The following is a 15,246-nucleotide window of genomic DNA, read 5'->3' as shown; positions in this document are numbered from 1 at the left end:
CAATATACCGCAAACAAAATTGACAAGCAAGAATTAAGGATACTACATCATTTCAGATGTCCAAAATCAACATAGGAGGTACCAAATATATCGTTAGCATTTCACATGGAAGTAAATATTAAAATTAAAATTCTGAGATTCCATGTGACGAAAGTAACATAACAGGATTAAAGACAATTTGCAGTAACCAAGAAGGAAATTCCACTAGGCATTCAAAACAAGGTCCCAGAGCGAAACAAAAATATGAAAACAAAAACAAACAACATAAGGTTCCCACTTAACAATGCAAAGAATGCAAGACAAACAAACATAAACGGAAGAAAAAAAATCAGCTACAGACAAATGCCCAAATGACAACCTACTCAGAACTGAGCTTGCATCATGTCTACTGTTTCCTTCTCCACCTGAAAGGCCTTGGCGAGAATCGCATTCGGGATGGACGGGGTGGATCCAAACACAGAATTGGCGATAGTGATCACCCCAGGGTTCTGGCTGCTCAACGCCGCAAGGACTACCGCGGGCGTTGGCCCATAATTGAACTGGAAGTGGATGAGACCCTTGGGGAAGACGAACACGTCTCCCTTGTGGAGAACCTTGGTGAACATCTTGTTGTCGGGGTTGGAGGTCACAAAGCCCACATAGAGGGAACCCTCTAGCACGGTCAGGATCTCGGTGGAACGTGGGTGAGTATGGTGAGGGTTGAGGCCGTAGGGCGCGTAGTCGATGCGGACCAAGGAGATACCCATGGTGTTCAGCCCGGGGATCTGCGCCACGTTAACTGCGGTCACAGCGGCGCCCTGCTTGTTGCTGGTGTTGCCGGCCATGTGGAGGCCTGAGAAGAAGAAGTCCTCGGCGACGATGTCCTTTGCGTCTTTGCACGCCAATCCATTGACGCGCACTGTATGGATGCATTCGGATAAGATAACTGAGGTAAGTAATTGCTTAACTAGAACCAGTTATGTGAGTGTCCCTGCCAGTGTATGTTAGTATGTAGATACCTTGCGAGAGTTTATCTGCGACGCAGAAGTCCTGGAGAAGGCTTGGATCGGAGGCCATGGCGCCATGAGAAAGTGCCAAGGCCAAGAGAGCTGCTGCAAGGATGGCCATACGAATAGCCATTTCTCTCTGTTTGTCTTCGACGAATTGAGCTTGGACGCCGGATAGTAAGCTGCGTGAGGTCGATCGAGCTGCTAGCTATGCTGGTTGTGTGATCAGTAAGCGTAAAGGAGGTTGGTTTTTATAGTGACAAACTAAGCGTATCTTGCCAACACGGGCACGAACGAGTCTTCTATTGTGGTGTCATGTTTAAGCTTGGTGAGTACAGCCTGATGCACGTATGTCCATATGGGACGGCCAGATCATCATATTATAACCCACAGTGTCTCATTTTGTATGCTTCAACATGTCCGCATGCATACAACCATATCGAACAAGAGTATGCAGTCCCTCCAGATAGAGATTATTAACTAGTGGTGAAAAATAGTACCTTATCTTTTTTAATAAAAAACATTTTATTACTTAATAGTTTAAGTATTACACCTGACCTCTGCATATCTAAGATACACACTGCCACACATCCACCCACACGCAAAAAAAGTAGCAAAAAAGACTGAACAAAACCAAGGCATGGATGAACATCTAAGACAAAGGAATCTCAACCAGCAGATTACGTCGTCATTCATGTTGGAAAACATATCTCTCGTCACATCCTCCAATCGTGTAGATACCTCCATAAATAGGTCTTGATTCTCCGCGTGCTGAAGCAAAGACCACGAACGGAGCAAAGCGGTGCGCCGGCAAATAACCAGTGACAGGGAAGAATTTTTATCAGAAAAACCTTGTCATTTTTACATAGCCATAGCGACCAAATAATGGCAATCGCTCCCATCCTAATAAAAGTTTTAAACCTAAGATCCACCCCATTAAGCCAGTTGCCGAACATATTCGCAACACTACGAGGAGGATACAAGGTAGAAACTATTTGGGTTACTGACCATATAGATTTTGCGAATTGACACCGGATGAAAAGGTGGTTAATGGTCTCGTCATGATGACAAAAGAGCTCACTTTTTACTTCCTTGCCAATTAGGGTTTGCAAGGTTGTCCTTAGTAAGAATTACCCCTTTATGGAGGTACCATGCAAAGACCATTGTCTTTAATGGTATCTTCATAGACCAATTTTTTATTATTATCAACTGGCATGCCAGATTGAATCATAGTATTATACATCGAATCCACATATAACTTTTCACTCTCTTTAAGATTCCAACGTATCTCATCAGATCCTTGCGATAACTGGACCATCTCTAGCCCCAAGCAAAGCATTCCAAGATGCTAGCCTAGGACCAACAAGATCATGTCTGAATGTCACCTCCGGTGGTGAATTTTGCATCACTATGGAAGAGTATCGGATTTGTGGCGAACAATATTGTGAAATGCATGATATTGTTCGCGAAGAGTGGCATTACCTAACCACCTATCTCCCATAACCTTATCTAAGATCCATCCTTAATAGAGAAAGAAGTATATGGAAAAAAATTATTTATCGTCATAAGGTCAGTCCAGAAGTGTGAGTCGCCAGGTTTCCGTATAACCTGGGACAAAACCTTTGAGCTAATATACTTTCTCTTAAGGATGATTTTACATATTTCTTCTTCCGATAGAAGCTTGAATAAACATTTACCTAAGAGAGTTCGGTTCTTGACCTCAAGATCATGAATACCAAGCCCTTCTTGGTCCTTTGGTCAGCACACAACACCCCATTTAGCTATTCGATATTTCTTTTTATCATTATCTACTTGCCAAAAGAATCTATATCGAAAAATAATCTAGTCTATGCAAGACTTCTTTAGGCAACTGGAAGAAATAAATCATGTACAATACCATATTACTTAGTACACAATCGTCCACCAAGAGATAGTAACTTGCATGTCCAAATCGATAAACGTTTCTTTAGTCTTTCCTTGGTATGTTTCCATTCAGCTAAAGTTAGGCGCCAATAATGCATCAAAATACCTAAAAAGTTGATGGGAAACAGACCGATCCGACACCCAAAAAGCTCAGCATAGCTAAACAAGTGGCATAACACTGTAAGAATGATGGAATTAAATAATCCACTTTATGTCAATATGGGCGAATGAACCCGCTGGCCAAATGATAATTGAGAAAATGTCATGAATTTTTTCCCAAAATGGTGTAGCCACGGCCTCTACATCCAAGTGATGCATATAGCCTTCTTATTAACTTATTGCGAAGTATCAAATTCAGTCATTACAACTAATTGGTTATGAAGATGCATCTAGCTAGAGATTAAGGCAATTCTTATCGTTTTGTTTGCTTTAACATTTACTGAATTACTGTTGTAGTGTTGCACTTCTGTGCAAGTTTAAGAACTCTGGAAGGCACCTAGTTCTCGGTGAAACTACATCAATTTATAAGAAAACTTGCTCTTATCAGTCTGTTACTCCCTCCGTTCATAATTACTTCACGTTCTAGGCTTAGTTAAAGTTAAACTTAATTTATAAAATTTAATTAAATATTTTGAAAAATATATAGACATTTTGTAACACCCCACTTTTTGCAACCTTGTTTATTTGTCCATAATGCAAAAATTAGGGGGAACAAAAACTTTTTCTTAAGACTATAGATAGATGAATTGCCTTGATCTGTTGGTTATGATGAATTGCCTTGATCTGTTGGTAGATGAATTGTCTTGATTTGCTTGTTGAGTTTTGTCTTGAGCTACCTCTTAGAACAACACCCCTAGTGGTTAAACAAGCAACTCACCAAATAAAACACATGTGTGACTTAGGAAATGTTGTTTTCCTTCTTACTACATCAAACCTCTCTCCCGATGACAACATGAGTGTGCCATCTTGATTTTTCTCTTTGTGGTACAAGATAGCTCAATCATCCTTAATTCAAAACTTGGTACCATCTACCCCTTGCTACATCCCTCTCTTATACCCACTCATCCTTGTTGGTTTTGAGGCCATGTCGACCATCTGTGTTGACAGGCTTAACTTGTCTACACTTTGGCAATTGATCTCTAAGCACTCACGACTGTTTTTGGTAACCTCAATGCATGGATCTCATCCATGCAACACCCTCTTCAAACTCCACGTCCTGCATGTCTCAGTCAATCCTTGCAACTCATATATTCAACTTGATCTGGTATCCTATCCCATGTTCCAGCACCAGATCACTTCTTCCTCTTTTACCTCTTGTTTTTGTTTTCATTTTTAATCTTTACAAAACCAAGAGTGGGACTGATGGGTACATTATGTAGCCACCACCTACCCTTGAGAACACTCCTCTCTAAATGTGTTTCCTTTCTCAAAACCCCTTTGTTTTCCTTCTCTGGTTTTGGATCACAAAACTACTTCTAGTTTTATTAAATCTTTTCAAGATACTTCTTCAAAGAAAACAAAGAACTGAAATGGGTTTTGTTTCTCATCCCATTTCTACCAAGTACTGATTTCTAAAACAATATTTCTATTTTGCTTTGTTTTAACAAAAAGCTTGCTTATGGTACCTATACCATTTCTTGTTTCCTCTTTCTTATTTTAAGTTTGAGAAAACTCTACTTCACTTGAGAAAGTAAGTAGAACATTTTGAACTCCTATGTTCCAACTAGATCTCTAGACATTTTCAAATCCCATTCCACTTGAGTTCATTCCCAATTGTCCCTAGACAATTGAGGTGTTTTAAATACTTTTCAAATGAGTTCTTTTTCAAATGGCAAAACTTGCACATCTTATGCACATCTCTGATCCACCACATTGTATCCCCTCCATCCTCCAATTCTTGATCGAATGATACTTTCAAATCACTCCCAATTGACCTCTTATTTGTAGAGCAACTTATATTTCATTATGCCTATCTCACTCCTCTATTATTTTCCATCATCACCTTGACCTCATGACTTGATGTCACTTTCATACTCATTTTTATCTATATGAATCTACTCCTATTTTTTATCATTTTCAAAGTCACTCATTGATATTATCTTCTCTACATCATACCTTGTCAATACACATTGATGTTGTGCCTTTCTCTCACATTGCTCACTTGTGCTTGGCAAGAATGGAGCCGGCCATGACAATTTCGGCCAGCCATGTTTCTCCTCACTTTCTTCTCTTGCAAGCATTGCCTCCCAACTACTCCAATCAATAAATGGGCAGCCACCTTCCTTGGCCAATGAAAAAGGAGGCAGCCACCCCTCTCCCTCTATAAAAACTCCCTAGCCGGCCACCACCTCCCCTTTGGCTCATTTTTCTCACTCTCCACTCCCTCACACTCTCTCTCTGCTCTCCCCCACGAAATGCTGCTGCTCCTTGCTCCCATGGCCGGCCATGGCCATGAAGATCCACCAAGATGAAGCTCCCTTCCTCCCTCAAGCTTCCCCTCACCATGAGAGACTCCCTCTCCATCTTCTCCCCAACCCTAGATGGTTTAATCTCCTCTTCTTCTTCCTCCATTGCTAAGATTGGATCTTGATGCAGGTGCATGTTGGTCCAAGCATGGAGAAGATTGAGCAATCCTCAGATCTGAAGTTCTTGAGCAAAGTTCGTCCAAAAACTTGCTGTAATTTCTGCTATCTTGCTGTTTCAGATTCTGGTACGATCTTGTAAAATCCGCCAAATCTCGTGTGCAGATCCAAATCGAGTGGTTCAAAGTTCTGAAGATAGGTATTGAAAAGATCTACAACTTGGCGTTGGTCTCATCCTCAAATTCGTTACGGATTTTGCATGGTAAATAAAGTTCTGCAAACATGCAGAATCACTGTTTGTTAGATTTCTCCCGTTTTACAAAACCTTTTTGAGCAAATTAAACTGTGGGTGAAAGCCCTCTCCAATACCATCATTTTGGCGGTGGTTTCACTTCGATTGACCTCCTGAAACTGAAATGGTTCACAGATCAAGATCTGGTCAGATCTGACTTTGTCGAATTAAACCAGGAGCTTGGAGACGAATTTTTGAATGAAACCAACTGGGTAAGAACCACCTATTCAATACCTTTCAGATGCAGCAGACCTCATATTTTTATGATTTGTGTATGATTTTTGATGAATTAAACTTGTTCTGTATGTTCTGCAGACATGGCTGTTAGCTTTTAATTCATCAAAAATCCATTTTTGAACATAATTGAGTGATTCCACTTCTGTAGGATTACTGAATGTTTTCTTAATCATCTCAAACAAGTTTCAAACCTTTATCTATTCTGTAACTCCAGAGGTGAAGCAAATGGTACAGACATGCAGTAATCTTGTCAATCTATTTATGGGAGTTTCAGAAATAATTTGAACCCAAATCCAATTGTGTGTGAATCTCTGTTTAAATATCTTTCAAATGCCAGTGACCTCATATTTTTAGGATTTTTCTACGATTTATGGCTTACAGATCTTGTTTTCTGTACAGTCAGATTCAAAGAAATTCCTAAAATTGTAGGTTTAATATTTTTGGGTGATTCCAATTGGGTTAGTCTTGTATTAGTACTGGCTATATAGGAAAAATATTATTAGTCTCTGTTCATACATATTTGTTACTGTTAGTAATGTTTTTGTGTGACATGCATTGTTGAAGCAAAACCTTTCGGTTTATTTAAAACCCTTGACCAACACTTTTTGGTAGAGATGGGCAACCTTTGTTTTATGCTTGCAAAACAAAACATCTGCAACTTAACATTAGCTCTTTTGTTTTGTTTAAGTTTTCAAATGATGTGGAATATGGTTTGCTTCCTATTTTGGATGATGTGTTATGTGAGCAAACTAAGTTAGGAAAACTGTTTTCTACTTTTCCAAAAATGGTTGAAAATGTTTAGTGAATGTATTTGGTGTCAAACTAATGCTCTTGTCCTCTTTATGATGTTATCTACCAGGGGATATTTGGTTTACACCATGGTGATAACCGAGAGAGGCAATTGCTAAGTTGTGATGCACTCATACCTTTACTAGGTAAATAAATGGGGTTTTCTAAATTAAAACTCTTAAAGTTGTTTTGTGGTATCTATAAGTTCTTAGTATGTTATACCTTGGCTGCATGGTTAGTTGTTGATTGTTGAATGTTGTCTTGTTGATGCAATGAGATTGATTGTGTTCCTTTTATATTTTCCGGCGATAGATGCGAACAATTCCGGAGAAGAAGAAGAAGTGGATTGGACAAGGATTCTTTATATGTTGATGGAATTCTTATATTGATGGAGTTGAAGACGTACAGGGACAAATAAGCCAAGGCAAGCCATCTTTTGATCTCTGATTCGGTGTCTAGTTGGATGTCATTTGTTGATGTCCAAAGCACCTCGGTTCTATGTGTGTTGTTCTCCTTATTATTGTCATCTATGTATGGTTACTAGTGGAGTACTCCCTAGTGGTGATACTCCACCTTTGTCATGTGATTATGGGATACATGGTATCATGGTCGTGCTATTCCACTTGGTCATCTTGTATGCTCAACTTGAGCATCTTCCCTCTCAAGATAGTAACTTTCACCACATTCACAACTTTTGTAATTTAGAGGTATCAATGTCATGATGTTGGTGTAATTCTCAACTTGAGAGGAGTATGCCGAGTACCCTATTGGAGAGTTGGTTGGGTAGTGATTCTCCACTATCCAAATTTTATAGTTAGTACCACAAATCTGAAAGTATAATCCTCTTTGTGTTGTCATCATACATGCTTATCTTAAGCGAGTATGATCCACCCATTACCCCTTTATACCTTCTATGGCAAGATGACCCTCATCTCGGCCATAGTGCAATTCTAGTTCCACTCATGAAACTATAGGTTGGGAACCCCTCAAGGCTTACCTTGTTGTAAATGTTTTATGAAAACCTTGGGTGAGTTAACCCAAGCGTATGGTTTAAGAAAGCAAAGGATCTTGGTAAAGATGATCGGAAAAGTGGTGTATGGCTGTTTGTTGAACAACCAAGGTGTTGTGGGAAAAATGGTTTTAAAAGGAGCACTGCGTATAAGTGTACACCAGCCCAACTTTTATCGCGCAACCACTCTACCCTGGTGTGGGACGGGGCTTAGCCCGTAGTTTGTTGAAGGTGGCAGGAGCACCCTTCACAACTTTCTAGGGAGGGTCATGACGACCTCCGACGCCGGGTTGCGCTCTGGAGGAGGCAATACACTGTCTTAACTGATAGCCGGACGATTGCGAGGGTCTTCGTCATGGCGCCGGAGATACGCTCAAAAGGAGGTATGCTTGCCGGGGTGCCGGGAAGGGGTAAGCCCGCGAGGAAGGACTCGTGCCGGTGGAGATGGGCGAAAGGTTATGTCCGGGTATCCGTCGTGGCATATGTTGTTATGCAGGGATGATGCCCACACGATAGGTATCCGGATAGTTGTGGGGAAAGTGTGCAAACTCTGCGGAGTCAAATCTATTCGAATAGCCGCGTCCGCGGTCATGGACGGGTTGCAAAGGTCTACCTTTACCGGGGCTTGTGTTTTGTTTTGATAAAAGCTTTGCAAAGAAAGTGTTGTGTTGGATGTACCGGAAGGGTACGGAAAAAGGGCGCGTGTCGACCATATGGAGATGGTCGTGGAAAAATAAGACCAAGTGGGGAGCTTTTTCCTAGTGTTTCATGTAGAAGAACTCTTCTTTAACAAAGATATAGAGATGTCATAGGTATCTTTTGAATTATCTTCTTCAATAAAGATATAGGTATGTCACAGTAATTCTCTAGCATTCCCGTCAACTGAGATGGACTTATGCTACCTCATCCTCAATAAAGGTCTAGATATGTCTTAGAACTTCCTAAGCGTTCCCATCAATTGAGATGGCGGTGTGCTATCTTTCCTCCTAGATGTTTAGTGGGATGTCCTTGAAACACCATAGTGTCCGCATCACTTGAGATGCCGTCATGCTATATCCACAAGAGAAACTGATTCTCTTTCACATGCTATATCCACAAGAGAAACTGATTCTCTTTCACATGCTATATCCACAAGAGAAACTGATTTTCTTTCACATGCTATATCCACAAGAGAAACTATCCTTCTTCTCTTGTCTCTTTTAGTTAACATTGTTAGCACCTTTCTTGATGGTTTGCGAGTACAATTCCAATGTACTCACGGCTTTGTCCCTGGCTATTTACTTGGCCAGACTTGAAGGAGTTCGAGAGATGAAGAAGGAGTTGGCGACGTCTATGCGAGCTAGGAACGTCTTCCCAGTCAGTTGCTCGTAGGGTTATGGCAGATGACTTGGGTGCTGCTTGCTGCTGAAGTGATGATGCTACTCGATGTTTAGTTAGCCCTTCGAGGCTATTATGTAAGTATGGGTCATGTGACCATGTTGTAATTTTCTTATTCCGCTTTGTAATGGATGGTGTAATTTGATATCGGTTCGGTTATGTGTTCACGACGCACCGATAATGGGATCGTGAAGCTGTATACATAACGGGGAATTTCGGGCTGCTAGTCCGGGGTCCCCACGGAGCTGGTATCGAGCTATCCCGATCGTAGGAGACCTTAGTTAGCATGGACGTTAGTTAGGAAAACAATTACTTAGGAAAAACTATTTATGAAACAAATTGTTTCTTTAGTCGAAAGTATAGCTTCTACTCCTCTTATTTATTCAAAGCTTCTAAATTCTTACCTCTCCGCTTTATAAATGTTTGAAAATTCTTACTCTATTGTCTCACCCATTTCAAAACTACATATTGGACGATGTCCCCAACTCAGACCGGAGACTCTAACTCAAAGATGGATCAATCCCTCGGGAAGACTCGTGTATGTCCAACAGCAGCTGTTCAAGATTGGAGGCCGACTTAGTGTGCAGATAAAAGAATAATAAGATCATGTCTTGGGTTGTCACCAAAGTCTGTTAAGGAGCTGACCTTGTTCCTCCATGGGCTTGCACTTTTTGCGATCGTCCGGGATCAAGTCCTCGGTTCTCGACTAGTAATTTTTAGGCCAGCCACCAGAAGTTGCCGACTTCGGGAGTACCTCAACAACTACCCCTTCGAAGACCTCACGTCCCCGGGATGTCGAACAAGAATACTACGCAGTTTTCGCCTCCGCCTCAACATAGGAGACCCAACACCAGGCCTGCTTTGCGACCAACGGCCCCAAAAATCCATGAAGGAGTCTATAGAAGCAAAATGAAGACGGCGACATATGTGACCAGCCCCAAACCAATAGGATGGATAGGACAAACTCAATCGCTTTGATTGAGCTACCCCGCGCATTAGGAATTTTTGTGTACTTAGAGTATCATGGTTGGTGTGATGATTGCTTGTTGCTTCTTAGTGTGCTGCCTTGAGTGTTTGTATCTGTTTGCTGTGTGCATGTATGTCTTGCTATTTAGACGTTCCCGCCCTTTTTAATTGTTTGATATTTGAAAAACTGAAAATTAAAAATGGGAATCTGCCAGTGTACTGTTTTGCTAATAAAAATAGTTTGCTAGCTCCGATTGATGTGATTCCAATTGCACTAGAACCAGTAAGAAATTATCTTTCAAATGCCACTGACCTTGTATTTTTAGGATCTTTGTGCGATTTTTAATAAATAAAACTTGATCACTGTTTCTGGTTAGTATTTTGAGTCTCAAAAATTGAAAAATAAATATTTTTGAATGATTCCAATTGTGTTGATCTTGTTTTGTTTCTGTGCATCTAGGAAAAATACCAATAGCACCTGTTAGTGGTATTTTGTCTCTGGTTATGATTGTATGGGTGTCGCATGCCATGATAGGATTAAAGTTTGCCTCGCCGGTGTATTGTTAACTGCTAGTTAGTTGGGTAGATTAACGAAAGACTCTAACTCTAAACCCGTTGAGTGAACAATAGCGTCAAAGCCAAGCTACATCACCTTGTTCATCTGGTCCTTACCAAGTGAAGCTCCTGAGGATACCTCAAGACTCAAGATTAAGTGTAGTTTACCCACTAACTTCTCAACTGGTATAAGTCAGCACTGACCGTGAAGCTGAAGATTGCCTCCGACGACCTTTGTTGCTGCTTCATATGGACAACAACCCGACGTTTCATCAACTTACTAACTTACCGCGCGTCCCCTATGGTTGAGTTAACACCGTGAATGCCTCTTGAAGTTGTGGTCTGCACGTCGCCCCCGAAGATTCTTCAACTGAACAAGGAAGATCGACGACTTTTTCAGAAGCCCGATAGGACCGCAAGACAGACGCTCTGAGTTTTTTTCGAAGGCCCGATGAAAAATCTTAAGGGTGGAAGACTTCGTCTTCCACTAAAATCAAGCTAACTCTAAAAAAATTTCAGCCCTGCTCAAGCACAGTTGGGTGCACTAACCCTCCCACAGCCTTGAACCCCCTCTAGGATCGGGAAGAAACTACAGATCCAACACCTGCATGGAGTAGTCAACCTCTTCATGAAGCTGGCCATCGGCAGAAATCCATCATGTCTCCCAGAAGATGAAGCAACGACCTTCTCTACAACGGCACGTCTACAGAAGAATGGAGTCTGACTTTGGTTAAACTTTATAACCCCTCTAGTTCTACACTCAGTAATCTCGGGACGAGATTAGTTTAAGGGTGGAAGATCTGTAACACCCCACTTTTTGCAACCTTGTTTATTTGTCCATAATGCAAAAATTAGGGGGAACAAAAACTTTTCTTAAGACTATAGATAGATGAATTGCCTTGATCTGTTGGTTATGATGAATTGCCTTGATCTGTTGGTAGATGAATTGTCTTGATTTGCTTGTTGAGTTTTGTCTTGAGCTACCTCTTAGAACAACACCCCTAGTGGTTAAACAAGCAACTCACCAAATAAAACACATGTGTGACTTAGGAAATGTTGTTTTCCTTCTTACTACATCAAACCTCTCTCCTGATGACAACATGAGTGTGCCATCTTGATTTTTCTCTTTGTGGTACAAGATAGCTCAATCATCCTTAATTCAAAACTTGGTACCATCTACCCCTTGCTACATCCCTCTCTTATACCCACTCATCCTTGTTGGTTTTGAGGCCATGTCGACCATCTGTGTTGACAGGCTTAACTTGTCTACACTTTGGCAATTGATCTCTAAGCACTCACGACTGTTTTTGGTAACCTCAATGCATGGATCTCATCCATGCACCCTCTTCAAACTCCACGTCCTGCATGTCTCAGTCAATCCTTGCAACTCATATATTCAACTTGATCTGGTATCCTATCCCATGTTCCAGCACCAGATCACTTCTTCCTCTTTTACCTCTTGTTTTTGTTTTCATTTTTAATCTTTACAAAACCAAGAGTGGGACTGATGGGTACATTATGTAGCCACCACCTACCCTTGAGAACACTCCTCTCTAAATGTGTTTCCTTTCTCAAAACCCCTTTGTTTTCCTTCTCTGGTTTTGGATCACAAAACTACTTCTAGTTTTATTAAATCTTTTCAAGATACTTCTTCAAAGAAAACAAAGAACTGAAATGGGTTTTGTTTCTCATCCCATTTCTACCAAGTACTGATTTCTAAAACAATATTTCTATTTTGCTTTGTTTTAACAAAAAGCTTGCTTATGGTACCTATACCATTTCTTGTTTCCTCTTTCTTATTTTAAGTTTGAGAAAACTCTACTTCACTTGAGAAAGTAAGTAGAACATTTTGAACTCCTATGTTCCAACTAGATCTCTAGACATTTTCAAATCCCATTCCACTTGAGTTCATTCCCAATTGTCCCTAGACAATTGAGGTGTTTCAAATACTTTTCAAATGAGTTCTTTTTCAAATGGCAAAACTTGCACATCTTATGCACATCTCTGATCCACCACATTGTATCCCCTCCATCCTCCAATTCTTGATCGAATGATACTTTCAAATCACTCCCAATTGACCTCTTATTTGTAGAGCAACTTATATTTCATTATGCCTATCTCACTCCTCTATTATTTTCCATCATCACCTTGACCTCATGACTTGATGTCACTTTCATACTCATTTTTATCTATATGAATCTACTCCTATTTTTTTATCATTTTCAAAGTCACTCATTGATATTATCTTCTCTACATCATACCTTGTCAATACACATTGATGTTGTGCCTTTCTCTCACATTGCTCACTTGTGCTTGGCAAGAATGGAGCCGGCCATGACAATTTCGGCCAGCCATGTTTCTCCTCACTTTCTTCTCTTGCAAGCATTGCCTCCCAACTACTCCAATCAATAAATGGGCAGCCACCTTCCTTGGCCAATGAAAAAGGAGGCAGCCACCCCTCTCCCTCTATAAAAACTCCCTAGCCGGCCACCACCTCCCCTTTGGCTCATTTTTCTCACTCTCCACTCCCTCACACTCTCTCTCTGCTCTCCCCCACGAAATGCTGCTGCTCCTTGCTCCCATGGCCGGCCATGGCCATGAAGATCCACCAAGATGAAGCTCCCTTCCTCCCTCAAGCTTCCCCTCACCATGAGAGACTCCCTCTCCATCTTCTCCCCAACCCTAGATGGTTTAATCTCCTCTTCTTCTTCCTCCATTGCTAAGATTGGATCTTGATGCAGGTGCATGTTGGTCCAAGCATGGAGAAGATTGAGCAATCCTCAGATCTGAAGTTCTTGAGCAAAGTTCGTCCAAAAACTTGCTGTAATTTCTGCTATCTTGCTGTTTCAGATTCTGGTACGATCTTGTAAAATCCGCCAAATCTCGTGTGCAGATCCAAATCGAGTGGTTCAAAGTTCTGAAGATAGGTATTGAAAAGATCTACAACTTGGCGTTGGTCTCATCCTCAAATTCGTTACGGATTTTGCATGGTAAATAAAGTTCTGCAAACATGCAGAATCACTGTTTGTTAGATTTCTCCCGTTTTACAAAACCTTTTTGAGTAAATTAAACTGTGGGTGAAAGCCCTCTCCAATACCATCATTTTGGCGGTGGTTTCACTTCGATTGACCTCCTGAAACTGAAATGGTTCACAGATCAAGATCTGGTCAGATCTGACTTTGTCGAATTAAACCAGGAGCTTGGAGACGAATTTTTGAATGAAACCAACTGGGTAAGAACCACCTATTCAATACCTTTCAGATGCAGCAGACCTCATATTTTTATGATTTGTGTATGATTTTTGATGAATTAAACTTGTTCTGTATGTTCTGCAGATATGGCTGTTAGCTTTTAATTCATCAAAAATCCATTTTTGAACCTAATTGAGTGATTCCACTTCTGTAGGATTACTGAATGTTTTCTTAATCATCTCAAACAAGTTTCAAACCTTTATCTATTCTGTAACTCCAGAGGTGAAGCAAATGGTACAGACATGCAGTAATCTTGTCAATCCATTTATGGGAGTTTCAGAAATAATTTGAACCCAAATCCAATTGTGTGTGAATCTCTGTTTAAATATCTTTCAAATGTCAGTGACCTCATATTTTTAGGATTTTTCTACGATTTATGGCTTACAGATCTTGTTTTCTGTACAGTCAGATTCAAAGAAATTCCTAAAATTGTAGGTTTAATATTTTTGGGTGATTCCAATTGGGTTAGTCTTGTATTAGTACTGGCTATATAGGAAAAATATTATTAGTCTCTGTTCATACATATTTGTTACTGTTAGTAATGTTTATGTGTGACATGCATTGTTGAAGCAAAACCTTTCGGTTTATTTAAAACCCTTGACCAACACTTTTTGGTAGAGATGGGCAACCTTTGTTTTATGCTTGAAAAACAAAACATCTGCAACTTAACATTAGCTCTTTTGTTTTGTTTAAGTTTTCAAATGATGTGGAGTATGGTTTGCTTCCTATTTTGGATGATGTGTTATGTGAGCAAACTAAGTTAGGAAAACTGTTTTCTACTTTTCCAAAAATGGTTGAAAATGTTTAGTGAATGTATTTGGTGTCAAACTAATGCTCTTGTCCTCTTTATGATGTTATCTACCAGGGGATATTTGGTTTACACCATGGTGATAACCGAGAGAGGCAATTGCTAAGTTGTGATGCACTCATACCTTTACTAGGTAAATAGATGGGGTTTTCTAAATTAAAACTCTTAAAGTTGTTTTGTGGTATCTATAAGTCCTTAGTATGTTATACCTTGGCTGCATGGTTAGTTGTTGATTGTTGAATGTTGTCTTGTTGATGCAATGAGATTGATTGTGTTCCTTTTATATTTTCCGGCGATAGATGCGAACAATTCCGGAGAAGAAGAAGAAGTGGATTGGACAAGGATTCTTTATATGTTGATGGAATTCTTATATTGATGGAGTTGAAGACGTACAGGGACAAATAAGCCAAGGCAAGCCATCTTTTGATCTCTGATTCGGTGTCTAGTTGGATGTCATTTGTTGATGTCCAA

The 15,246-nt window shown here is 40.3% G+C and overlaps 1 protein-coding gene across 3 annotated transcripts; it reads right to left on the bottom strand.

Moving 5' to 3' along the window:
• Positions 1-362: 362 nt before the first annotated feature.
• On the bottom strand, positions 363-3,995 carry LOC124683052 (putative germin-like protein 2-2). 3 transcript variants are annotated; one of them, XM_047217627.1, is made up of 3 exons: positions 3,971-3,995; positions 999-1,088; positions 363-898 (listed from the first exon to the last, which is right to left on the bottom strand). In XM_047217627.1, exons 1-3 carry the CDS (start codon positions 3,993-3,995, stop codon positions 363-365), a joined length of 651 nt encoding a protein of 216 aa, XP_047073583.1. The 3 variants fall into 3 exon arrangements, with proteins under 3 accessions (XP_047073583.1, XP_047073581.1, XP_047073582.1); XM_047217625.1 differs by lacking the exon at positions 3,971-3,995 and having other exon boundaries at positions 363-894; positions 992-1,119; XM_047217626.1 differs by lacking the exon at positions 3,971-3,995 and having other exon boundaries at positions 999-1,119.
• Positions 3,996-15,246: the final 11,251 nt, after the last annotated feature.

Source organism: Lolium rigidum, chromosome 1 (assembly GCF_022539505.1).
Source record: "Lolium rigidum isolate FL_2022 chromosome 1, APGP_CSIRO_Lrig_0.1, whole genome shotgun sequence".
NCBI classification, from domain to species: domain Eukaryota; kingdom Viridiplantae; phylum Streptophyta; class Magnoliopsida; order Poales; family Poaceae; genus Lolium; species Lolium rigidum.
This window is presented reverse-complemented; position numbering and strand designations above follow the sequence as displayed.